Source organism: Mesoplodon densirostris, chromosome 5, assembly GCF_025265405.1.
Source record: "Mesoplodon densirostris isolate mMesDen1 chromosome 5, mMesDen1 primary haplotype, whole genome shotgun sequence".
In the NCBI taxonomy this organism is placed as follows: domain Eukaryota; kingdom Metazoa; phylum Chordata; class Mammalia; order Artiodactyla; family Ziphiidae; genus Mesoplodon; species Mesoplodon densirostris.
In genome coordinates, this window is record NC_082665.1 from 55919139 (window position 1) to 55946037 (window position 26899).

At 42.4% G+C, this 26899-nt stretch overlaps 1 protein-coding gene across 1 annotated transcript in view; it reads right to left on the reverse strand.

The window, feature by feature from the left end:
- MYH15 (myosin heavy chain 15) overlaps positions 1–26899 on the reverse strand; it is a 182184-nt gene that overhangs the window by 29789 nt on the left and 125496 nt on the right. Inside the window, 8 exon segments of the mRNA XM_060098804.1 lie at positions 766–972; positions 1205–1397; positions 7301–7416; positions 10465–10589; positions 12699–12803; positions 12806–13047; positions 16858–17054; positions 19452–19570. Of these exon segments, the coding sequence (XP_059954787.1) occupies positions 766–972; positions 1205–1397; positions 7301–7416; positions 10465–10589; positions 12699–12803; positions 12806–13047; positions 16858–17054; positions 19452–19570 (1304 nt within the window).

Below are 26899 nucleotides of genomic sequence, written 5' to 3' on the forward strand. Positions count from 1 at the left end.
GAATGCATGGCTTAGCAGGAACAGGAGGAGCAGGGAAATGATTCTGGAACACTAGCGAATGTTCCTCTCTCTCTCCCCAGCATCCTAGCTATGAGTGCCCTGACAGTTCATTCTTCTGGCAGGGCTTAGGGTTTGGGGTCAAATTGTGTCCCTCCCCCCAAAAACATATGTTGAAGTCCTAACCCCCAATCCTCGGAATGTGACCTTACTTGGAAATAGGGTCTTTAGAGAGGTAGTCAAGTTAAAATGAGGTCATTAGAGTGGGTCCGAATCTAATATGACTGATGTCCTCATAAAAATTTGGAAATTTGGACAATGACAGATACAGAGGGAAGATGATGTTAAGACACAGAGAAAATGCCATGTGAAGGAGGTGAATTGGAGTGACGCATCTATAAGCTAAGGAACACCAATGATTGCCAACAAACCACCAGAAGCTGGGAACATGCAAGGAAGGACTCCCTGCAAGATTCAGAGGGTGCACGACCCTGCCAATGCCTTGATTTCAGACTTCTAGCCTTTAGAGCTGTGAGAGATTACATTTCTGTAATCAGTTTGGGAATTTGGCTGCTGCAGCCCTAGGGAACCAATGCATTTGGGGATGAATGAAGGGCGAGACCGCCACTCTGCTGCCAAAGGCTCTCCCTGCCTCACCGGCCACCTGCAAGGCTCCACGTGGCAACCGTGTACCGTCCTAGGCCAACCAGTGTGGATCCATTGCCTCCCACCAGCTGACATGGTTAATGGCGAGTTTACGGGCCCTACCTGGGCGTGGAAAAGATTGATTTTTTTTCCTGTGGCTTTCAGGAGCTCTTCCTCCGCCAGCCTGCTCCCGCGTTCTGTCAGCTCATGCGAGGCCCTCAGCTCCTCGATTTCAGCCTGGAGAAGAGCATTGCGCAGCTCGGCCACCGCCAACTGCTGCTTCAGCTCACTGTTCAGGCGTGTGCTGTCATCCAGCTGCGCCCAAAGGTCCTGCGAGAGAAAACACGCGTCGGGGACGTGGATCCCTGGCAGTTCAGCGGGACCGGCGTTTACGCATGCGCGCTCTGAACAAGCCCCAGCAATTCAACGTAAGCATCTTCCTGCTCTCCTGAAGGATTAGATTTGTTGTCCTCACGTTTATTGCTCAACACAACCTGCCGCTTGGTTTGCTCCCATAGGCAGAGACATCCCTGCCTCACCCCTGCATTACAACTGAAAATACCTTGATCTGGATCTGAAGCTGGCCCAGGGATTTGGTTGCCTCTGACACCTGCCAGTTGACACAGCTGAGCTGGAGTTCCGTCTCAGTGAGGTCCCCTTCCATGCTCCTCTTCAGCCCAGTGGCCTCAATTCTGCTCCGAGCTTCAGAATCCAGACTCGACAGCAGGGAGTCAATAGCACACTGCTGCTTCCTCCTAATTTTAGAATAAAATTCAGGGGAAAAATCATGCACCCAAATTAAGAAAGGTTACCTGCTGTGTACACACAACTGTTTAGGAATCAGGAAAAATTAAAATTCAAGAAAAATTCTGTGTAATTAACAAAATGAGTCTGAAGGGTCTTCATTTGGAAACCATGGAGATGGAAGGGTTAGGTCAGTGAGCATTTGTGCACCATAACAGACCAAGATTCCCAGACCAACTTCCTGGAAAAATCAAGAAAAGCACCAGAATCTTTTTGAGGTTCCTGTGGGGCAGTCTTCGCCTTATCTAAGACCCCCTCCAGGACGGTCTAGATTCCCTAGAGTGGCTAAGGGTGAAGGAAGGATGCACTTTCAGACAGGCATAATATTTAAATACTTTCAACGGTGAAACATGTCTGAACACGGCAAGAAAGAGCCACCCAGGTTGGAATAAGTCCTGATCGCCAGCAATCCTGCTCTAACAGCCTGTGACACCAAATTCCCCTAGAATAGCATGGTTATCTTTCTCCAGGAGTTTGGGAGGAGTACAACCAAGGATAGGCTGAGAAAACCAACTGCTGTGTGATGTTGAATTACTTCAATATGCCTTTATAACAATGAAAGGTCCATGCTGAAATCATTTTTGCAAAGTGACAGAAGCTTACACAATAGATGTGTGTTCAGAGAGACAATGAAAAACTGTGGGGAACCCATGGCAATCATTTCCTAGCACTCTTGCAGTAAGTCTGGGACCATGTGACTGAATTCTGACCAATGGACTACAGGCAGAAGTGTTTCCAAGCCTCACACATACAGCCTTTCACTTGTGTGATCCTGTGCTCTCTCTTCCCCATCTATAGCAAACTTGGTGGCCACACATGGATGATCTGGCATCAGAAGATGGAAGGAACCTGGGTTCTTGAGTGACTTGGGATAGTGGCCCACTCTTTATCCTACCCCACGTTGGACTCTGACACAAAGCAAAAATAAGCTTTGATGGTTTTAAGCCATCAAGATTTGGTGGTTGTGAGTCAGGACAGTGTAACTGTTATAACACAGGCCCTGTTAAGCTCACCCTATGAAACAGGGCCTCGTACTGGGCAGATAAGACAAGACATACTCATAGAGCCCATCAGCACAAATAGCAGACCCATATTCATCTTGAGTCAGAATTAGGTTCCACACTGATTTGTCTTTGAGCCTGTATTCTGATCTCTGAGGCCAGCAGCAAGTCACACAGCCTACAGAGGAGTAAGAGTGTGGTCAGAGTTTCCCATTGGGTGACAGGGGGAGGTGCCACTTTTTGTGACCACCCTCACCCCACTGACGGGGCGGAGGTTTCAGAAGTAGTTATGCAAATGTACAGGAAAGAACTCTTTCTGGTTCCAGAGTCAGCACCTCTCCTTTGCCAGCACCATGTCCTGGCTCCCACATGCTGCGGCCAGCCTCTCCTTCCTATCCTTAGGTCCTGGGCTTCTGTTCTGCTCCCAGATCAGAATCCTACAGGAATGCCAGCATGTAAAGTTACTAGAGACTGTTATGGCTGAATTTTGTCCCTCCTCTCTTCCCCCCAGCCAAATTCATATGTTGAAGCCCCTAACCCCCAGTACTTCAGAATTCGAGTAAATTTGGAGACAGGGCCTTTAAGGAGGTGATTAAGTTAAATGAGGCCCTTAGGGGAGGTCCTAATCCAATCTGACTGATTGGATTTTTTCTCTCTTATAAGAAGAGAAAATATGGACACACAAAGAGACACAGGGATGGGTGTGCACAGAGAAAAGAAAATGTGAGGACGCAGCAAGTTGGTCACCTCCGAGCCAAGGAGAGAGGTCTTAGGCTCAGGTTTGCCAGCAACTTGATCTTGGACCTCCAGCCTTCAGAAATGTGGGAAAAGAAATTTCTGTTGTTTAAGCTACATAGTCTATTTTGTTATGGCAGCTCTAGCCCATAGTACTACAGTGACACACACTCAGCATCACTGAAAGCTTTAAGACACTGCTCAGTCTTACATGAGGAAACTCATTTTTGCCACAGTTGACTCTCCTTAAGCAGGAACACTAAGGCGTCTCTAAGCTAGTGTCAAAATCCTCTGTACAGAGATATATTCTACTTAGGCAGAAAAAAATGAATGTTTCAAATTGTACTTTTTCCACAGTTGTTTATGAAACTTCATGAGTGCCTACAGACAAGTAGAAAGTGCTACGGTTTAAGAGGCTTCTGTATAACACAGGCCTAGAGAATGGCCACTAAACAATCAGCACATTCCATGCAGAGTCAAGAAATCTTTAAAATGAAAGCTCCTTGAGTACGTTTCTTAAGAAAAATGAAGAAGTCAGGACCAGGGCAATATAGTAAGAAGTTCCTTTTCTTTCTTTCCTCTTTTTTTCTGAAATGTGAAACACAATTTGAGGAAATAAACCAAATGCAAACAAGAACAAAACCATTCTTTTTTAAAACTTGAAAAAGTTAAGGATTTAAATTGACAGTCAATTCAATCAGTAATATTTTTCTCTTGCCATGTTGCTCGTCTATATCAGGGAAATGAAAGATTTTCCTTAATTCTAATACATATGATTCAGCTTTAAAGTGATTAACAAGATATTTTGCTAACTAAATGCCATGTCTGAGTTTGAGCTGCTACTTCTTGAAGTCGCACTAACATATTTTACTTAGAAATGAGAAGAGATTTAAACATATTCTTCTGGCAGAGACTCAGACAATAAAAGAAATTAAGTTGGACAGTACATGTAAATTGAGACCATGTGGCAAAGTTCACTATTAATGAGTTCAGAGGAGTGAACAATATGGAAGGAAAAGATGATGGAATGTTACCAGGTACCTGAGGCCATAGGCTGGGGGTGGGCAAACTATGGGCTACGGGCCCAGCCATGACCATTTAATTTCTATGGTCTATGGCTGCTTTCAAGCTACAAATGCAGAGTTGAGTAGCTACAACAGAGACTCTATGTCCTGCAAAGCCAAAAATATCTACCATGTGACCCCATACATCTAACCCTTCCATAGATGATCAAACCAAAGCAAACAAGCACATTTCGATAGAGTAAGGCATTTCGATACCTCATTCCCAAAAGCTCCTTCCACAGCACCTTGCTGGGTGTGTCCAGGGAGAACAGAATGCAGGCCAGGGGCACCCTGGCTCTGGGTCACTGAGAAGACTGCCACACATTTCAGCTTTACCTTGAATACCCTGAGTTGGGAGGGGGATGTATATAGTCAGTGGCCCCAGAAGATTCAGGACGCAACTGACCAACTTGTTCTCAACCCACTCTGGGGCCTTGCAGCAGGGCCTGACTTAGACAGCAGTCATGGCCGCCAACCGACCTTCAAGGAGCCATGATGTCACTCTTCCTTTCCTGTGTGGACGAGGGCAAGGATCAAAGCCGGCCATCAAAGCTCCTCCCCTCCTTCCAGCAGTGACTGCACTGTCACCTGCCTACCTCCAGCTCTGCTCATTATAACATTATTAGGGAAACAAAAAAGCCCTAACACTCCATAAAAGTTTGGGAAGCTCCGTCTAGAAGAGCAGGCACAGCATCTTGCCAACATGAAGCGCTCAAATATCTGTTGAGCAAGTGAAACATACAACTCGTGTACCAGCTGCTCATTCTTTCACCACCAACAGGCTTCCAGCCCGGCTCATACAGGATCAGTCCTCACCAAATGGAAGAGCAGCAGGCTGGGTGGCAGAGAATGAGTGAATGAGTTACCCAGTTTGCAGCTCTACCAAGGTTGTGCCTTTGCCTCTGAGTCTCTCTCCTGTCCTCCTGGTCCCTTCAGCTTCTCGGGTCCTGCTTCACAGGCCTCCTTCAGTTTCTATGGAGCTTCCCAAGGATTCTGTGAAAGAGGACCTTGAACCTCATCTTTCCCTCAGGCAATACTTCCCTTGAGTTCTGGATTTTACATGGTTTCCCCTTGATTGCTCAAAATCGTCTGCTTTGCTAGTATTTCCCCCTGGCATTCTCTTCAGTTTCCTCAAGATCTCATCCTCTCCTAGCCCTGAAGTCAGATTAAACCCTTGGATTTGACCGAGGCATTCTGATCCAATCTCCACTGGCACAGGGCACTCACACCGAAAGGGTCTGCATGGTATTTGTGATATTTTGTTAAGACATGCTCCTCTTTCCTTTCTGGATGTACCTATTACAGTTATTATGAATCATTAACTAGAACTCATGAATAGCTTATTCCTCCCTTCCGCCCGCCCTTCTTTTTTCAGCCCCTTCGCAGCTCCTGCCTCGTCTTCAGTTCTTTCTTCTCCCAGCCCTAGCTGTTTGGATCTCCAGCTTCCTTTGCACTAAAATTATTATAATTGGTGAACAGCTCTGCAACATTCAGATGTATCTGACAAGATGCAGACTCTCAGGGTTCAGTTTTACTTAGCTGGGTTTATTAATAGGCACAGGTTTGACGTTACCTGAAACGAGGGGTTTTTTTTGTTTTTTTTTTAACTGCGCAAGGAGACATTCATTTTTGTTCCTCATGGAAGGAAGTAGGGCAAATATCAAGGCCCAATGTTTTTGCCCTCTATCAAAAACAAAAAAATTCTTTTACACACGGACTCAGAGCCTCTTAAGTAGACCAGAATTCACCCCTACAGTCAGTCCTACAGAGGAAAGTGCCAGTGAGTGAGAGCAAAGATAACTTAAAAAGCACACAGAGGACCAAATTTGGCTTGACATCCTCATTAAAAAAATGACCCCCATGGGAGTTTTGTCTGAAGATGGGCTATGGGTAAGAGGCTAGTTCAATTGAACATGGTAACTTTTTCTTTTAACTGTTTAACAAACACGTTAAAAGCAAATTGCCAGTTGAACCTCCGACTCAAAAATGCTTTTCCATGCTGACACATGGCATTGACTTAAGGGAACAGATCAAATGGATAATACAATCATAGTTAATTCCATGTGTTCATAATTGTGCCTTTGATCTAGAGTGTGAAGCGCTTTGCCAACATCAGCTCACTGATCTTCCTCACCACCTTCTGTGACATGGATGGGGCTGCTTTCATCCCCTCACTTCACTGAGAAGCTAAGAAGCAAAATTTCTAAAATCATCAGCTGGTTATGATGAAGCTAAGAAGAGATCCTGCAACCCAGGATTCCTGTTTAATTCAGTTTCCTGACTATTAAGACTCAGCTGCTTCAACAGGGATTCATAAGCAGCTTAGCTCTTGGCTTCGGCCCCTCTCCAAGCAAATGGCTACAGGTACAGGCAGCGGGGAGGTGGAAACTTCACTCTGATCTGACATTAATTTTAATGCCCAGCATCACATTTTTTAGTTCTTTTCCTCCACTGTTTAGCATTACCAGTCAATGTCTTGAACGCTCAAGAAAGCAGCTTGTTGTAGGGAAACCCAGACAGTATACACAGTCCTTGTCCACATACTTATTCTTTTTTGGTGCGTTATCTTGAGTCTTGTATGCAAGTAGAAGCTGCTCGAAAAGAATTTTATGAGGGCTTCCCTGGTGGCACAATGGTTGAGAGCCTGCCTGCCGATGCAGGGGACACGGGTTCCTGTCCCGGTCCGGAAAGATCCCACATGCCACGGAGCGGTTGGGCCCATGAGCCATGGCTGCTGAGCCTGTGCGTCCGGAGCCTGTGCTCCGCAACGGGAGAGGCCACAACAGTGAGAGGCCCACGTACCACAAAAAAAAAAAAAAAAAAAAAAAAAGAATTTTATAAGAAAATCATAAAAAACTGATAGTAATCATGTAGAGGTATTCCTTTATATTAACAGTGCTGAGCTTGCTAGAAAGACTCTAGTGTTGGCTTAGACAGGCTGTTTCTTTGGTAATAGTCCAACAAGGGTCATAAAAGCAGACAAACACAGCGGGTTCTGTTCAGTTAAGGATTCTAAAATATGCAACTGTTGCTCATCAAAATAATTGTAAATACCTACATTTTTCTATTTCTTCATCTTTCTCTGAAAGCTTTCTTTCAATTTCCGCTTTAGTTTCTGAGAGTTCAAGCTGCAGACGAAGAATCTTGCTTTCGTTGCGTTCCAGAGCTCCCTGAAATATATAAATAACAAGCACTAAATTCAGCCCACTTTTGGACAAAAGTATTTTTTTCTCTAAACGTATATCGTTAATGGAGCTCTCTGTAGAATTGCTAGGAATAATCTAAGTTCAAATCACGTCCCTGAAGATTGGAACAGGATGAGAGACAAGTGATTACTTTTGTTTGTCACATCACCTATAGATCTGATGTTCTGAGGGCTTTCAGCTGTAGCTCAAGAACTGGAATCTAACGCATTTTTAAAATAGACGTTTTCAATCTTGTCTGTGACTATATTTCAATTTTTAGATTTATTACCCTTGACTTTTTCTAATGTTTCCATCTTTGGGATGAATCAATAAAAGCATCAAAACTAAAACAAGGAAGGTGATAACTCCTACCTGGAAGCTTTTATTTATTTCTGGACATCACAGGGGGATAGAAAAAAAGTTGAAAGCATTCAGAGAGCAAGAAACAGGACAGCGCTCAAATAAAGGAATTTATGATGTACCTGACACATAACGCTTGGTGTGAGCCATTATCACCATAATTACTACTATTACTTCAAATGGATTGCTTTGACAGGCAGGGAGATCTCCTGCCCCTTTGAGTATTTAAATATAGGCAAGGCAAATACTGCCAGGGATGTTATAAAGGTGTTTCAAGTTTGAAAGTGTAGGTTTGATTAAATCTTTAAAGCCTGTTCCAAAGATAAAATTCATATAGGAGAAACAAACAGAACACTTGGAGGATACTGAGGAGGATGTTTATAAAGGGCACAAGGGGTGACCACCATCTATTGGTCAGTTAACCATTGGCAGACAGTCCTGAGGGCAAACACAATTTTTCTAGCCTCTTCTGAGGAGTGCTTAGCACATACCATCAAAAGTAAAAGGTAGGACTTCCCTGGTGGCGCAGTGGTTGGGAGTCCTCCTGCCGATGCAGGGGACGTGGGTTCGTGCCCCGGGCCGGGAGGATCCCACATACCGCGGAGCGGCTGGGCCCGTGGGCCGTGGCCGCTGGGCCTGCGCGCCTGGAGCCTGTGCTCCGCAACGGGAGATGCCACGACAGTGAGAGGCCCGCATACCACAAGAAAGAAAAAAAAAAAAAGTAAAAGGTAAAACTGAATAGCAATTTCAAAATAAAAATAAGAAAGATGTTGGGACTTTAATATGGCTTACAGTCTTGCTGTTGTTCTCTCAACACTAACTTCAATATAAAAGAAAATAAATAAAAAACAAATGCTGGTATAGCAATTTCCTCCAAGGGAATGATGCCCTTACTTCAGGGGGAAACTGTCACCTCTAACCCTTTTGAATGCACTGAGAAAGTGAATCTTTGAAGGTGACCTGGGATAATTTGAGTTTTGTGACTTCAAAAATAATCTGATAACGTTTCTCATAAAGGCTCACTCAGGAAAAGAAATAACCCAGTTTTACAAATACATGTCCAAGCTGATGAAGTATTTATGGATGCAGCTGAAGACAAAACTTGAGAAAATGCGAATAGAATATAATGCCATCTAGTGCTACTGTATGGTATGGGCACTGTGGCCTTAGTCGTCTCACCTTCAACAGGCAGCTCAATTTAATGTACAAAGATGTCTATACGTTATATAGGACTAAAGTTGCCCCGCCCAATCACAGCTCTCACTGGCTTCTCATGTTGCTTGAAATTTCTACCATAAAAGTTACTTCTTTGGGTTAAGGTGGTGGCTTTAGAAAGTCCCTAGCCAGGGTGGCCAGAGAACCAACGGGGAGCAAAAGAAGCAAGTGAATGAGACAAAGTTCACCCACTTTCCGAGGACCAGCCTTGCTAGGGGACACCACACTGCCAACTGAAAGGATTCTACATAAAATGTAGAGGCCTCAGAAAACAATTTGCATAAAAAGACAAGAGCGGTTAAGAGCGGTCCACTTGACACATCTTCTGTCTGGTAGATTTCTTACAGAAATGTGGTGGTGAAATAAATTGATCAGACATTGCTTGACTCAGAGCAATCCTCTGGGGTCTAATTTTTTCATTATCACACCCTTCAAAAGGCCTGTGCCTGAAATGGACTTGCTGTGCCTTTTAAAAATTATTGTCTCTGTTTGAGGGTGAGTGGGTGAGGGATGCATTTTTAATGTGACTGGGTGCTTAGTCAAAGGGTAGGTCAAGAAAATGAAATTCAGCTGTGAGAAAAGAGGCTTTGTAGGCCTTGTTGACTACTTAATGACCGTGACAGGATAACTTCCTTCTGAGTTCACCCTCTTTGGCAAAAAGATTTTCTCAGGGGTCCTTTCAATCACTAGCACACACCTAGGGATAAAGTCAGAGATTTTTCCTGAACTTTTAATCCATAACACTGAAAACACTCCTGTCAAACAACCCACACAAAGATGAGCTTTCAGCAAAAAATGTTTGAGAACATTGCTTTGAATTCATTTTTAAAACTACCTAAAGTTTTTTTGGGGAAAAAAACAGTGTTTCGACTGATTTTATTTAAAGAGAGGGGCAGGTATGAGGATATTTAGTTATTCAACATTCAACAAATATTTATTGAACCGCTACTGTATGCCAGGCAATGTTCTAGTCCAGTGCTTCTCAAATGTTAGGGTAAATATGAACCACCCAGGGATCTTGTTAAAATTCAAATTCTGATCCAACAGAGCTGGGGAGAGGGCTGAGAGTCTGAATTTCTAACAAGCTCCCTGGTGATGCCCATGCAACCAGTCCGCAGGCCACGTTTAGAGTAGTGAGGGTCTAGGTACTGGGGATAAATTAGGGAGCAAGATAGACATGGTTCTTGTTTTCTTTATAATCAAGAGATTTGCACCCACGATTGTTTATCCTGTTCCCCTAGCCTCGATTTCCTCATTTGTACAATGAGGACAATAGTTTGCTAGGGTGATTACATACAATAGTGCATACAAAGATCCAGGCATAGTGTCTAGCATGCAGTTAACCCCTGAATAAGGGTCAAGGGTTATAAGTGTGTTCTTGCTGTTGTTGTGACTAGAATGCAGGTCTTCTGCACTGTCACAGTGATAGAAGCCTGCTTTGCTCCCTGGAGGTAATACCTCGGCCTCTTCTGATGCCGTTTGGACTTCAGTCTTTTCTTGTTCAATCTACTTCTTGACCTTTTCCATTTCACTTAAGTTCTTCTTTCCTTCTTTCATCTGATTTTTCAGATTAGAAATCTCTTCTGGAGAGGGATGAAAAACAAAGTCAGTGAAAAGAACCAGTCTCAGATCCATGATATCAGCCACAAGAGACTGTTCCCAGAGGCCCACTGGGACCCTGCTCATGCCATCCTTGGTAACTTGATGGCAAGGCCACCGCTGGCACGTATGGGATGTTTGTTTGAATTAGAAAAAAGAATCCCCTCTTCAAAGTATTCTTTTGGCATCTGCCACAAAGTTGCCTACAACAGCTGGTGAGAATGGTGTTTCTTAGAGTATTGTGCATTGAACAACCTGTGTGACTGTACATGGCGGTCCTGCTTGTCAGAGCCATGCCAGATATTGCCTGGTGGGGCTCTAGGACCCAGACCTGGAATCACTATTCCAGTGGAAGAGCTTAGTTATCAACACTGGTGGTGGCCACTGTGTCAGCTGTTGCTCAACACCAGAATGGGAACTAACAGCATAAGCTGGGTCGTTGTCTGCCAGAAGCCAATGCATGAACTCTCTGATGAACACAAGTCTCTGAAAGAGCAAGGCAGCCAGAAGTGACAAAACCTCCAGCACCTGACACTGTTACTGTCAGTTCCGCCTGTTCATGAAAGAAGTCTCTGCAACCTAAGAGGTGTGGAGCAGGGCCAAGTGCTCTGGGAATTACCCACAGTCCAGAGGCAGTGCAAGGAATTCAAGAGCTTGACCACTCCTCTGGCTCTGAGATCCCCGGCTAGGATAGGCTGTGACAAGAATTTTTTAGTTACAAAAACAAACCCATGAGATGGCAATTCTCATGTGAATAATAAGTCCTTCTCTGATAAAGCCTCTCCAGAAGAGGGGCTCCCAGGAGAAAACTCAAGGCAGTGGTTCTCTCCTCTGACCATACCTTAGAATCACTCGGAGAGCTTTTAAAAAAGACTTCTTCCCAGGCTCCAGCCCAGAGCAAGTATGCTCCCCACACAAACAGCACCAGCTTCGCTTGGGGACTTGTTAGAAATACAAACTCTTAGACCCCCTCCTAGACTTACTGGATCAGCAATTCTTGACGGTGGGACCCAGCCTACCGTGTTTTAACAAGCCCTCCAGGTGGTTCAGATGCCATGAAAGTTTTCTAACTGTTCCAGCACCTGTCACAGGCCCAGTCAGTGACCTGCTCATGGACTAGTTAGGTCAACAGAGAAAGCAAGTTTCATTTATGCCTCCAATAGTAATGAACTCACTCCCAGGGCATCTCAGGGTCATAATGCACATCACTGTTGGTGCTGGTATAAGTTGGCAGCCTCTTTGAAGGGCTGCTGGGCAATATCTCAGAATTTGAAAATTCACCCCTTTAATCCAGCAATTTCATTTCTAGGAATCTACCCTACTGAAATATTTGTACATGTCTCCATTGTACACGGATGTACAATATAGGATTATTTATAATTGTGGAAAATTTTATCTAAAATAAGGTCTAGTTAAACGTGTTAGTCAGCCTTATCATAAAACACTCTGTTGCTAATAACAGTCACTTGGTAGGGCTCCAGCTACAGGCACATGGGAGGTGGCAGAGACCATAGTTAAGTGTGTATATGCCGGAATCAAGCTGGCTGGGCTCAAACCTCAGATCTGCTACTTATCAAATGCGAATTCGGCCAAGTTCTTAACCTTAAATGACTCAATCTAATTTGCATTTTACAGATACACTAACACATAAGGCTGTTCTGAGACTTAAACAATGAATAGTTATATATAGAACAGTGCCTGGCACGTAGTATGGGCTATAGAAATATTTGTTAAATTAGAAAATAAGTTAATAAATGGAAAAAATAAAAGGTATAGAATAATGTGTAATTTAAGTAAAAAATACCTGCATGCATATGATGCAGGTTATGGATATAAAGAAATTCTTAATAGGCTTCCTTTACGACAGGAACTGGGGCTAAAGTTAGGAAACTACTCTTATGTTTAGAACCCCTTTAATGAAAATAGTATCTGGAGTTTAAAAAAAAACCAGAATCCAAAGTTAGTATTCAAAACAGAAAAGTTAAGACCCGAGCGAGGCCGGGACGATGCTGAGGCTTCTGCGCATCGAGGCAGCCTTGCCCTTGGCGCAGGGCCCTCCCGGGGCCCCTGCTCCAGTTCCCAGGGCAACGTACCCTTCAGGTTCTTGTTCTCCCTCCGGAGGGTCTGCTGGCTCGCGGCGCTCTCCTCGTAGGTGTGCCTGAGCTCGAGGAGCTGGGCGCTGAGGGCCCGGGCCTCCTCTGCGGGGTGCCTGGCATCGTCTGAGGCTACTCGTGCTCCCGCCTCCAGCTGTCCAGGCACTGGTCGAAGTGCTGCTGCAGCCGGTCCAGCGCAGTGGCCACGCGGCGCGCCTTCCCACGATGTGACAGGGTGTCCCCGAGCTCGAGCTGAGGTCGGAGCCTGGCCCTCTCCAGGGAGGCCCTTCTGGCATGGGCCACCCCCATGGCTTCGGCAGCCTCCTGCGACCGAATTGCCAGCTTCTTCCTGAGAAGGGGAGGCCCAAAGGGCGAGTGAGGGGCTTCCCTGGTGGCACAGTGGTTGAGAATCTGCCTGCTAATGCAGGGGACACGGGTTCGAGCCCTGGTCTGGGAGCATCCCACATGCCACGGAGCAACTAGGCCCGTGAGCCACAACTACTGAGCCTGCGCTTCTGGAGCCTGTGCTCCGCAACAAGAGAGGCCGAGATAGTGAGAGGCCCGCGCACCGCGATGAAGAGTGGCCCCCGCTTGCCACAACTAGAGAAAGCCCTCGCACAGAAACGAAGACCCAACACAGCAAAAATAAATTTAAAAACTCCTACCCCCAAAGGGCGAGTGAAGCCACAACCCTCAGAGAGCTCGTGCAGTGTGTCCTTATTAAATACAGCACTCGGGTACAAATAGCGGGGGCCTTGAGGGTGGCTTCATAGTCTGAAGGGGAAGCAGCTTGTGTCTGACAATGACCTCCTTGTGCCTGTGGAATCCAGATGTCTGCTGACCATGACACTCTGGCTACTGTGTCCACATGTCCTTTATTTCCCCTCCACCCTTTGCCAACCTGGACTTGAAACTCAGAACCTCTGAATCCCTGTAAGTATCTGCTTCCCCTGAACCTTAAGTAAGCAATACAGACTTTATCGAAGACTTCATAAGAAATGGGAGAAAGAGGAAGATGGTACTGAACACCCAACAGTAAGCAACCGTTAAAAGTCTTGGGGCACGTCTAGTCTCTAAAGAGCTCCTTGGCTTTATTGCTTCCAAGGAGCATTCTTTGGCTCTCTCCTGCTCAGTCTCCCCCTCTCATCATGGGACTCCTAAACATGCCTGATTATCTTTGCTCTGAATTTCTTCTCCATCTCAGCTCCTCTTCCCAAATTTATATACCCACATCCATCCCAGCGTTATGCTCGCTTATCAGGTCCTACTGCTGTCGGGGGTACTTTAGCCCCTGTCTGTCCTCCCTCCAGAATCCTCTGAGATGCAGTGGCTTATTAAAATGCTTCCTCTACCGTCCTTACAATGCTCATATGCTTCCCTATGGATGCAAAGTGTTCTCTTGCTCCCATCTCCTGCAGGGACACTGGCAGTCCCATTCTTACTCATTCATCACACCTCTTGGATGAAAGGTACTGTATGTACCAAAGCTTTTGCCAATCTACAGTTATTAAACAGAAAAAGATCCTCAGGAATTAACATGTTCCACACAGCAGCCCAACAGAGCAGTGTGCTCATAAAGCCCCCTTTGGGTGGAATCCTGCAAAAACCAGTCTGTGCTCAGTGTCTAAGAAAGACCCGGGCTCCAACAACACTCTTTGCTCACTGGCTTTCTAACCATAGTCACTTCACATCTTTGCTTCATTTTTCTTAACTGGTAAGAAGAGATTCTGCTGTACCACATGGTGACTATCGTTAATAATACTGTATTGTGGGCTTCCCTGGTGGCGCAGTGGTTAAACAATCTGCCTGCCAATGCAGGGCACACAGGTTCGAGCCCTGGTCCAGGAAGATCCCACATGCCGCGGAGCAACTAAGCCCGTGCGCCACAACTACTGAGTCTGCGCTCTGGAGCCCATGAGCCCCAACTGCTGAGCCCGTTCTCTGCAACAAGAGAAGCCACTGCAATGAGAAGCCCGCGCACCACAATGAAGAGTAGCCCCCGCTCGCCACAACTAGAGAAAGCCCGTGCGCAGCAACGAAGACCAAATGCAGTCAAAAATAAATAAAATAAATAAATTTATAAAAAAATAATACTGTATCGTATATGTGAGAGTTGCTATGAGAATAGAGCTTTAGTGTTCTCACCATAACAACAACAATAAAATGGTAATTTAGTGGGGTAAAGGAAGTGTTAACTAATCATGCTGTAGTAAAGATTTCTCAACATGTGCATATAACAAATTATCACATTTTACACCTTACTTGTACACCCTACACAATGGTATATTTCAATTATATCTCAATAAGGGAGAAAAAAAAGAGATTCTGATGCTTTATCCCACCTAAAACAGGAGTCTTGTAAAATAATTACACATATTTTAACTACTTTAGAAATGCTCAATTGGAACCAGAAAATTGGAATTTTACTTTGGGTGACCAACTGCTGGGGGACTGAGGGGTTGTACCAGGACACGGGGCTATCAGTGCTCAAACTGGGCAAGTCCAGGGCAAACTGGACAATTGATCACCTTCATTTGACTGATAATGTTGCTCTACATTTACTACCAGCTACAATTTTGCTGCTCAACTTGCCAACCATAAGCACCTATGTAGTTTCCTAGAATATGCAAGAAGGTGTGGGAGATGAAGAAATCAGATCCCTATCCTTGGGGAACTCAGAAGCAGTAAATGGGGTCTCAGGGGAGCTTGATTCCACTAAACTAACTCATCATGTGAACCCCAGCCTGGAAATCTAAGTAGACAGATCCTCAACTTTCCAATTAAAAAAAATGGAATCCTAGTTTTGCAGTTCCACGTCCCTTAGGGGTTTTAGTGGGAAATCATAATACAGACAATGCTTTATTTATTTGATGTTCAACTAAGTTTAACACAAAAAAAAAAGTCTTTGGATATTATCTCATTTGCCCATCATTTCTCTTTAGTTGTCATGTAATACAGGACCACAATTTGTTAGTTCCAACAAATCCATGTGGTCATAAGTAACCTATATACTTTCCCTCTTTTCTGTCCCTCCCTAAGAAACCTTCAAACAGAATGACTGGTAGACACTTTCACTGGAATTCTTCAATTATTAGGAAAAAAAGATCTTACTTTAGAAGCAAATGCCATATTTTGGATATGAGGCGCCATTTCAGTTCAAAGCCCCACTTTTCTGCAGTCCAGAGTTTTTAACACATTTACTGAAGGTATTTTTAGTATCTGTCATCCCAAAGCCCTTTTTAAGTTACTGTGGCTACAGAGACAGATTGCTTGGTACCCCTTCAGGGACAGAACACAGCAGCTGTTCAGCACGTGCGCAGCAATGCCTTTCAAAGATTTAGGTGAAGAACTGAAAAAATAATATTTTTGGTTGATGCTAAAGAGAAATGTATTGATCTGCCCTGAATTTCTGCCAAGCTACCAAGCCAGGGATACACTCTTTTGAGTCAACCTTTAATGATTATAAGCCGGGGATGGTTTGACACTTTCTCTCAAAGACACACAGTCCTTTGACCTCTGAGCAAAATGCTTTAGAACTACATCCTGGTACTAAGTCTTGATTCACGTGGGCCCCAAACTTCTGTAGTTCCTGAGAAGAACTTCTAAAGCCTTTATGTAGTGTTGGTTATAAAACCGATATCCTAACCTTAGAGGTGGCCCAAAAGTGCTTTCTTTTCAAAGAAACCTTTGTCCCATAGGCAGGATGACAAATCCTAATACGTTTCCAGCTGCCCCTGTCCAGCTTCACAGACCACTTTGTAGTGTACAAGTTGTAGACCAGAGACATGATGACTTTAATGTACGGAGACATGTACACACATGGACTCCATTATTTTGGTGTTCCAAATGAAAAACAGGACTTTCGTGCTAGCCTACTTTCAAACCCTAGTTCAAAGTCACATCTATGAAGACTGCCCTTTTACCCCTAGAAAGAACCTCTTTCTTTCCCCCAGGACCTCTCTCTAGTCTTTGTCACTCTGTATTATAAGTTTCATTTCTGAACCCCTCTAGAGCATGTGCTTCTTGCCAGTGGTGGCTGTTTCAGCTTCGGTCTTGGGCTAGTTCACACACTTGGTGAGGATTAGCCTAGTGTACACAGGTGGCCTCGAAGACAAAGTCACTGTTCTCAGAGTCCTCTGTGCAGCCCTGCCCCACTCACTTGGCATCCTCCAGGTTCTCAGTGCTCCGGATGGTGTCGTCTTCATACTTGGTTCTCCACTTCACCATTTCAGCATTGTCTTTGAACAGGGCCTGGAGCAGCTCAGCCTTGGCCTCTTGCTCTTCCTGGTACTGCTCTCATAGAAGGTCACAGTCACGCTTGGCCGACTTCACGGCCTGGGCCAGGGCGCTCTGTGACTGTAGGGGACACAACACATGTTACAAAAAAGGCACCACGGCCATTAACAAATGATGAAAGGCTTGGAGGTGACATCATCTTTTTTAGATAAGGTTAATAACCACCTGTCACAAGTGCAAGCTGAACCTGAACCTCGTAAGATGATACCAGGGAGAGAATTTGGGACAAGAAGAGAAAGGAGAGAGTATCTAATTGCTGCCGTTAAACAAGGAAGAGTGTTCTATTTAGGGAAATGCCAGCCTGACTATGTGGGCTTCAACAATAGACAGGCCTGGAGTTCTAGAAATAGTGCAGAATGCAAAGGCAGCAAGAAGAACACTCACCATCATTTAGGTAATAAGATTTATATTTAGCAATATACAAGAGTTAGATCTTGTTTGGACTAGGAAGGACCAATGAGTTTTGTCTAGCCTTTTCATTCTATTCGTAAGGAAAACAAAACGTTTTATTTCACATGTAAATCCCTAAAAACTTTAAAACTTTAAAGCAGTACTATCCAATAGAACTTTCCATAGTGATGAAAATATTCTATATGTACACGGCCAATATGGTAAACACTAGCCACGTGGCTGTTAAACACTCAAAATGTGCCCAAAACAAGGTCAAATGCAGTCAAAACTGAATTTAAAATTTATTTAATTTTAATTAATGTCCATTTAAATTCAGGTAGCCACCTGTAGTGTAGTAGTGGCTACTGTATTTACTGGACAGTTGAGCTCAGTTTAATGACTATTGCTGACACGTAAGGGGTGGTCTGGTTAACCTAGCAACCTCATTCCCAAGAGATAACCTAGTCTAGTGTGAAGAACCAGGGTCGCTGCCAGTCCTCATGGGTCCTTGATGCAAATTAAGAAACAGCATCTTCTTAGGTAGATGCAGCTCTGAAAGCACAAGGCTTGGTTAATGGCAGCCTCAGGCAGACACCTTTGGGCAGTGAATGAGGAGCGATAATACATAGCGACCCTAAGAAGGACACAGGCTTTGGAATCTGGGAAACTTGGCTTCAAATTGCTACCCTTCCTCTTATTTAATATATATTTATTGAGCGCCTGTTCTAAGCAATAGTGTTAACTGAAGTAAAAGAGATGGAGACAAAGCCTTTGTCCAACAGAGCTAAAAGGAGTAAGAGGATATAGAAAACAAACATGTACAAAAATTACTAAATAACATTGCTGACGGCACTGAGAACATAAAACAGATTGACATGATGAGGAATGTTTGGTTCTTTCTCATCATCCCCCAAAGGCCTTGGGGAAGGGCCTTCAAACAGTGGGAACAGCAGCTACAAACGTCCTAAGGCCTGAATGATGGCAGCTTGTATAAGGGGCAGCAAGGAGGCCAAGGTGACTGGAGGGGAGTAAATGACAGAGGCAGCTGTGGAAGGTAAGGTCACCAAAGGAGGCTGGAGCCAAGAAAGGGGGCCTTGTATGCCAGTTGGAAGCCACTGGGAAGTCAGCCAGAGAGATCTTCTAAACTATAAATCTAGTCATTTCACAACCTGCTAAACTTCCTTCACAGTATACTACCAGCTGTATGACCTTGGATGAGGTGTCTTCTCAAAGCCTTGGTTACTTCATGTAAAAAAGTATAATTCTACCAGTTTCATAGGACTTATATATGAAGGTTTATATGGCATGAGAGAAGCGTCTGGCATGAGAGAAGCGTCTAGCATGATGTCTGATGCACAAATCATGACAGTAATTTGAAAATGTACATATGATATAGAAAATAAGGAGAGTTGAAGGAATAAAATAAAACATTTAAAAACTGAAGTCTGAAGAGTTGCAGTGAGATTATATACAAGTGAAGTCCTTTGGGGTCTTAGTAAGAAAGAGGCCTTGAATATGAACTAAGAACGGACTTGAATACCAGGGCCCAAAAATCCATCTCTCATCTTAGTCACTATGCTTTAACATTAAAGAACCACTTTCACTGTGGTCACCTGCAAGCAACATTATATATTCTCTTGGGAAGAAATGACTAATAATGACTAATATTTATAATATATTGACAATTGGAAAATAATATTGAGCTAATCCAGCCCCATTCATTTTATCCTGCTCTTTTATTTAATTCCACTTCTTTGTGCAATTCAGAATCAAAGACCCATAAAGAACTTTGCCGACTTTCTGTTCTAGCAATAATGCAAAATGGAAACACATACTTTGCTCTAAATCTGACAAACTAGAGAAGTGATCTAAATTACTGAGGATGTTCCTTCAGTGATCAGAGTCTTTCCTGGCATGTATAAGATCCAACACATCTTTTTCCATAACTTCTAGGGCACTTTCCCCCCTTCCTCTATATGAGAAGATATTCAGGCTGACCTAGCAAGCACTATTTTTTTTTTTTAAACATACAGTTAAGCTCCTGGTGACAAATAATAGATGCATGACTTTGGTCTCTTCTGCCAATTGCCATTTCAGGTCTTGAATCTGCAGAGTGAAGGTAATCTTTTCCCTGGAAAGTTGGTTTATCAGAGCTTCCTTTTCTTCTAGCCTTTTTAGGAACTCACCTACAAAAAGATTTCACAAAATAAGTCAATCATGGTCTTCTTATCTACTGCCTCTCCCAGTTAACTTGTTGGCTTAAGAGCAACTAACATGATCCACATATTTTTGAATATTTATAAAGAGTCAAGGGTCCAGTTATCAGCAAACCATGGCAATGATCCTTTCCAGAACTCTCGAGAGTGAGCTACCATTTACTGAGAATCTTCCATAGAGCAAGTACTTTATATATATTATCTAGTTTAATTCTCATAGCTACTTGATAACATAGGTATTATGTTACCCATTTTTCAGAAGGGAAAATATGGCAACTGACTTAAATGTGATTGAGACACAAACCTGGTTACTAGCTATGCAATGGACGTAGATTCAAGTTAAGCTCCTAATCCTGAGGAATGCATTCTTTCTTCTGTGCCATGCTCCCTTGTTTACTATGTGTGGCTCTACAAATTTCTGACCATATGATTTTTAGATAATTACAACTTCTTTGCCTCATTTGTAAATTGAGGATGGCGATAAAATATTGTTAATGAAAATTAAATGAGTGTGAATGTACTTTGTAGACTGACTTGCTAAATAAATATTAGAAATCCTCATTAAATGGTACAGAATGTGACCAAGAGAAGGGTAAATTTTATTTCACTCTAGTCTACTTTCCAGCTTAGCTTATTTCATTAATGATAGGTGAGAAATGCCTTGGTTATTAGAAATGGTATTAAAGCAGAGCCAATCCTGAGCAAAGGCAGTTACTTCTATTATGCAATTAGTGCAATAATAAAAGCCCCAAATATTTATGATTCCCACCCCTCTTGCTACAAACAAGTTCTAAAACTCTCAACATTATAAGAGTGTTTGGGTTAAAACGGCAATTCCCAAACTTTTTGGTCTCAGGAACACTTTATATGCTTAAAAATTTTTGAGGACCCCACAGAGATTTTGTTTATATGAGTTTTATATTAACAGGGTATTCGAAATTAAAAGAGAAATTTAAGGTATGTATTTACTCATTTTAACATAATAAAAATCTTAATGACATGTTAACAGAAGCAACGATTTTTAGAGGGAAAACTGTTCCAAAACAAACAAAAAATTAGTGAGAAAAATAAGCTTATTTTATATTTTTAAAAATCTCTGGCTTAATAAAAGTCAGCTGGTTGAAGAATCCAACTGTTCTGGTTGAAGCATATGCAGAAATCCAGCTTCTCACAGATAAGTAGTTAGAAAAGGGAGATGTGTTTTCATAGTCTTTTCAGATAATTGTGACTATTGTTTGATACTGTACCAAAACTCAACAAATAGAAGTTTCTTAAGGGTTAATGGTATAATCCATATAAATGAATTTTTTATTCTGTTACATTAAAATTCATGCATCTGTCTTAAACTTTGAATGGATCTTTTACCTACATATGATTTTGCAACATCAAGCAGTGTTGATTTGAAAAGTATACGTTTACTGAATTATGCAGATTTTCCAAATGTTAACACATTTCATCACAGAATATTAAAAAAATCATATTTGTTAACATCACCACTTATCTCATAAGAAAAGCCTTTAAGGTTCAGCTCAAGATGGGGGAGTTAGAAGATCCTGAGTTCATCTCCTCCCATGGACACACCAAAACTACAACTACATATAGAACAACTATCTCTGAGAACAACCTAAAGACTAGCAGAACAGATTTTCTACAACTAAGGCTATAAAGAAAAGGCCATGTGGGGAATGGGTAAGAGGGCAGAGACGTGGTCTAATCAGAGCCCACACCCCCGATAAGGCAACTAATAAGTGGGATGGATATCACAACTGTGGAGGTCCCCGCTGGGACGTGAGGAGTCCAAGCCCCACATCATGCTCCCCAGCCCAGGGTTCTTGCACCGGGAAGACAAGCCTCCGTAATGTCTGGCTTTGAAAACCAGTGGGGCTTAGGGCCGGGAGAGCCAGAGGACTGTGGGAAACTGCAGACAATGCTTGTATACAAACTCACTTGCTCCTGGTCCCAATAGAGAGGCAACAGCTTGCAAAACACCTGAGTCATACAAGAAGGAAATTCATTGACTAATATTAGGACATGTTTTAGAGGGGCAGGGATCTGGCAGAACTTTATCCAGTGGCAGAAGCACTGTGGGCACCTTTTTATTTTTATTTTTTTAACTCTTCTGCCACCTAGCTGGCTGGCCCAGGACTGGTGGGCACCATTTCTGTTACTTTCAATCAACCTAGCTAACACAGTGTACCCTGCCCCAACATTCCCTTGAGGACCCACCTTGGAAGGCCCCTCAAAAGCCACCCCATGTCCACTCCATCAGGCAGGTGGCACGAGCCAGCACTGGTACCCCTCCAAATTGGCTCTTACCCCATCCAACCTGGTGAGCCACCTTGGCCAGCATCAGCACCCCCTCCAAGAAGCTCCCACTTGGGGATCAGCATCACCCACAGCACACCTACAGCAGTCACAACCAAGCTATGCAGCCAGCCAGGTCTGGGGCCAGCCCCCTCCACCAGTGTGCCCACAGCAATTGTGGCCCAACCACAATAAGAGGGTGCATGAAGCCCAAACAGGGGAAACTCTGGGAAAAACTGGCTCTGGTGACCATGGGGAATTGTGCCACACATAAGGCCACTCTCTCAAGACTAGGATATGGAGCTGATCTACCTAATACATAGAAACAAACACAAAGAGTTAGGCAGAGCAAGGAGACAAAGGAATACTTTCCAAATGAAAGAACAAGACAAAACTCCAGAAGAAGAACTAAACAAAATGGAGATAAGCAATTTATCAGAAAAGAATTCAAAGTAATACTCACAAAGATGCTTACCAAACTTAGGAGAAGAAGGGGTGAACTCAGTGAGAACTTCAACAAAAATATAGAAAATATAAAAAAGAACCAATCAGAACTGAAGATTACAATGACTGAAATGAGAACACATTAAGGGAATCAACAGCAGATTAAAAGATCCCGAAGAACAGATCAGCAATCTGGAAGATGAGGTATTGGAAATCACCCAATCATAACAGCAAAAAAGAAATTTCTCTTTTTAAGAGAGATTAGTTTAAGGGACCTCTGGGACAACATCAGGCATACTAACATTTGTGCTACAGAGGTCCCAGAAGGAGGAGAGAGAGAGAGAGAAAGACACAGAGAGAGACAGAGAACATATAGAGGGAAAATACCTCAACATAATAAAGGCCATCTATGACAAAAGCGCAGCTAACATAATACTCAATGGTGAAAACTCAATGGTGAAGATGGCTCAAAGATCAGGAAGAAAACAAGGATATTCATTTTTGCCACTTTTATTCTACACAGTACTGGAAGTCCTAGCCATAGCAATCAGAAAAGAAAAAGAGATAAAGACATCTAAACTGGAAAGGAAGAAATAAAACTGTCACTATTTGCAGATGATATGACACTATACATAGAAAACCCTAAAGACTCCATCAAAAAACTATTAGAACTAATAAACAAATTCAATAAATTTGCAGGATACAATATCAATATACAGAATGAGTTACATTTCTGTACACTAATAACAAACTGTCAGAAAGAGAAATGAAGAAAACAATTCCATTTACAATTGCATCAAAATGAATAAAATACCTAGGATTAAATTTAACCAAGGAGGTGAAAGACCTGTACTTGGAAAACTATAAGACACTGATGAAAGAAACTGAAGATACAAGTAAATGGAAAGATATTCTATGTTCATAGATGGGAAGAATTAGTATTGCTAAAATATTCCTACCCAAAGCAATCTACAGATTCAATGCAACCCCTATCAAAATACGTTTTTGGCATTTTCCACAAAACTAGAACAAATAACCCTAAAATTTGTATAGAACCACAGAAGATCCAGAATAGCCAAAGCAATCATGAGAAAGAACAAAGCTGGAGGTATCATACTCCTTGATTTCAAACTATGCTACAAAGCTACAGTAATCAAAACTTTATGATACTAGTACAAAAATAGACATATAGTTCGATGGAACAGAATAGAGAACCCAGAAATAAACCCACACTTACATGGGCAGTTAATTTATAACGATGGAGCCAAGAACATACAGTGGGGAAAAGACAGTCTTCAATAAATGGTGTTGGGAAAACTGGAAGTTAAATGAAAGGAATCAAAATGGACTATTTTCTCACACCATGCACAAAAATAAATTCAAAATGACTTAAAGACTTAAATGTAAGACCTGAAACTATAAAACTCCTAGAAGAAAACATAGACTGTTTACTTTTTGACACTGGTCTCAGCAATATGCTTTTGTATCTCTTTCCTCAGGCAAGGGAAACAAAAGTAAAAATAAACTAATGGGACCTAATCAAACTAAAAAGCTTTGGCACAGCAAAGGAAACCATCACAAAACGAAAAGACAACCTACTGAATGGGAGAAGATATTTGTAAATGATATATACAATAAGGGGTTAATATCTAAAATATACAGAGAATTCACACAACTCAATATCAACAAAACAAAAAATCTGATTTAAAAATGGGCAGAGGGGGGCTTCCCTGGTGGCGCAGTGGTTGAGAGTCCGCCTGCCGATGCAGGGGACGCGGGTTTGTGCCCCTGTCCGGGAGGATTCCACGTGCCACGGAGCGGCTGGGCCCATGAGCCATGGCCGCTGGGCCTGCGCGTCTGGAGCCTGTGCTCCGTAGCAGGAGAGGCCACAACAGTGAGAGGCCTGTGTAACAAAAAAAAGGAAAAATACAAAAATAAAAATAAAAAAATAAAAATGGGCAGAGGACCTGAGTATACATTTTTTTCCCCAGGGAAGACATTCAAATGGCCAACAGACACATGAAAAGATGCTCAACATCACTAATCATCAGGGAAATGCAAATCAAAAGCACAATGAGATATCACTTCACACCTGTCAGAATGGATACATCAAAAAGACAACAAATAACAAGTGTTGGTGAGAATGTGGAGAAAAGGGAGCCCTCATGCACTGTTGATGGGACTGTAAATTGGAGCAACCACTATGGAAACAGTATGGTGGTTCCTTAAAAACTTAAAAAAAATTTAAAACCTTATACAATCCATCAGTTCCACTTCTGGATACTTACTGGAAGAAAATAAAAACACTAATTTGAAAAGATATGTGCACCTCTATATCCATAGCATCATTATTTATAATAGCCAAGATATGGAAGCAACCTAAGTTGTCTTTCAATAGATAAATAATGAAGATGTAGTGTGCATGTGTGTGTGTGTGTGTGTGCAATAGAATATTACTCAGCCATAAAAAAATAGTGAAATTATGTCATTTGCAATAACATGGATGGGCCTAGAGGGTATTATGCTAAATAAAATAAATCAGAAAAACAAAGACAAATACCATATTATTTCACTAATATGTGGAATCTAAAAAAAAAGGAACAAACAAAACAATACAGAAACAGACTCATAGATACAGAGAGCAAAGTGATGGTTGCCAGAGAGGAAGGTGGTGGGAGGGTTAAGTGAAACAGGTGAAGGGGATTAAGAGGTACAAACTTCTTATTTTAATTATAAAATAGGTAAGTCAGGGGGACATGATGTACAGTATAGGGAATATAGTCAATGGTACTGAAATAACTTTGTATGGTGACAGATGGTTACTAGACTTATTGTGGTGAGCAATTTGAAATATAAATAAATGTTGAATCACTATGTTATATACTTGAAACTAATATCATATTGTACATCAACTATATTTCAATAAAAAAGGAAGAAAAAAGAAAAGTCTTCAAGAATTGAGAGCCATCAAGCTTATGATGGTAGCTACCTGTTTTCCGAAATCTAATTTTTACCTAAAAGCTCCACTTTTATTGTTGGCAACAAATATTGTCAGCTGTTTTCCTTGTAGTGACAGGCTCACTTTGTTCATTTTTGAGAAAATATCTGTAATATCTAAGTCTGAATAAGCATAGTTTGTCAAATGTTCTTTCAAGTAAATATGATTCTTCCTGAAAAGATTGCTAGTTCAACTCAGAACTTGCACAATCACGCATCCTACTTCAGTATGAAATGGAAGTGCTTTATGCATACTTTTTGTTTTGTCACACAGAATATTAAAAAGATATATACTGGGGGTTGAGATGTAGTATAATTAATTTTTACTGTTTCATTAAAGACATTCTTAAGTAAAACTGACTTTTTAAATTTTAAACTGTTGAGTATGTACCAGCGAATACAATGATTAATACTATAGTGTGGTGTTACTTCCTCGGCTTGTGATAAAGCTCCAGCAGTTTTAATCTCATTGCTTTTGCACCATCAATAACAGAGGCAAAAGAATTTAAAAAGTAAACAGAACCTTAGTATTAGAATGAAATAGTTCTAACCTCTTACTTAGTTCCCCTAAAAGAGTCTTGACAATTGCTGGGGTTGCATAGACCAAAATTGAGAAGCTCTGGGTAATACATCATATTTAAAAGTTTTCTGGGGAAATACCAATCCATTGGGGCAGCAGTCCCCAACCTTTTCTGCACCAGGGACTGGTTTCGTGGAAGATGATTTTTCCACTAATGGGGTCGGGGGGGATGGTTCAGGTGGTAATGCAAGCAATGGGAAGCGATGGGGAGCAGCAGATGAAGCTTCGCTCACTCGCCCACCACTCACCTCCTGCTGTGCAACCTGGTTCCTAACAGGCTGTGGACCGCAGCCCAAGGGTTAGGGACCCCTGCATTAGGGGGTTAAGACAAACATATCACATATTTTATAGAACTAGGACCCACTTAACATGGCTTAATTGATCACATTTACTATTGGTCTCCTTTGAAAGCAGAGTATAATCAGTGGACAGGCCAGGCCATGAGAAAGAAACTTTGGTGATAGTAGCAAAAAAAGCAGCAAAAAATCTGGAGCATAGACCTAGTGATAGGAGGGGAGGTTTGGATAGGTATATACCTAAAATTTAATTTGTACAAAAGCCAAAAGGTAAAGCTAAGAATAAAGGAGGAAACAAAAGGTACTGCATCCTAAGCAGAATTATCATCTCAGATCCACTTTCATTTCACTCACCTACCAATTGCCTCATCAAAAAAGTGAGTAGAAAATTAATGCCAATAGGTAGAGAGGTAGGCAATGCCTATGAAAAAACTTGTATACAATACTACCTTCAGAGCTGGACAAAAAGGTATACTCCAGCTTAGTCTCTGAACTGCACAGTCCCCATGCAGACTACATCCTAAATGGCACAGAAGATCAAATTGGGGGTTTTGTAATGAGGCCAAGTGTGAATACACCCTGTCACCAGCATAAGAGTCCTACTTAGTGTCCCTGCTAGAATCCAAAACTCTTTCCTCTTCTAGATTTCCAGGTTTGTTATTTTGCCAGTTCATTTTA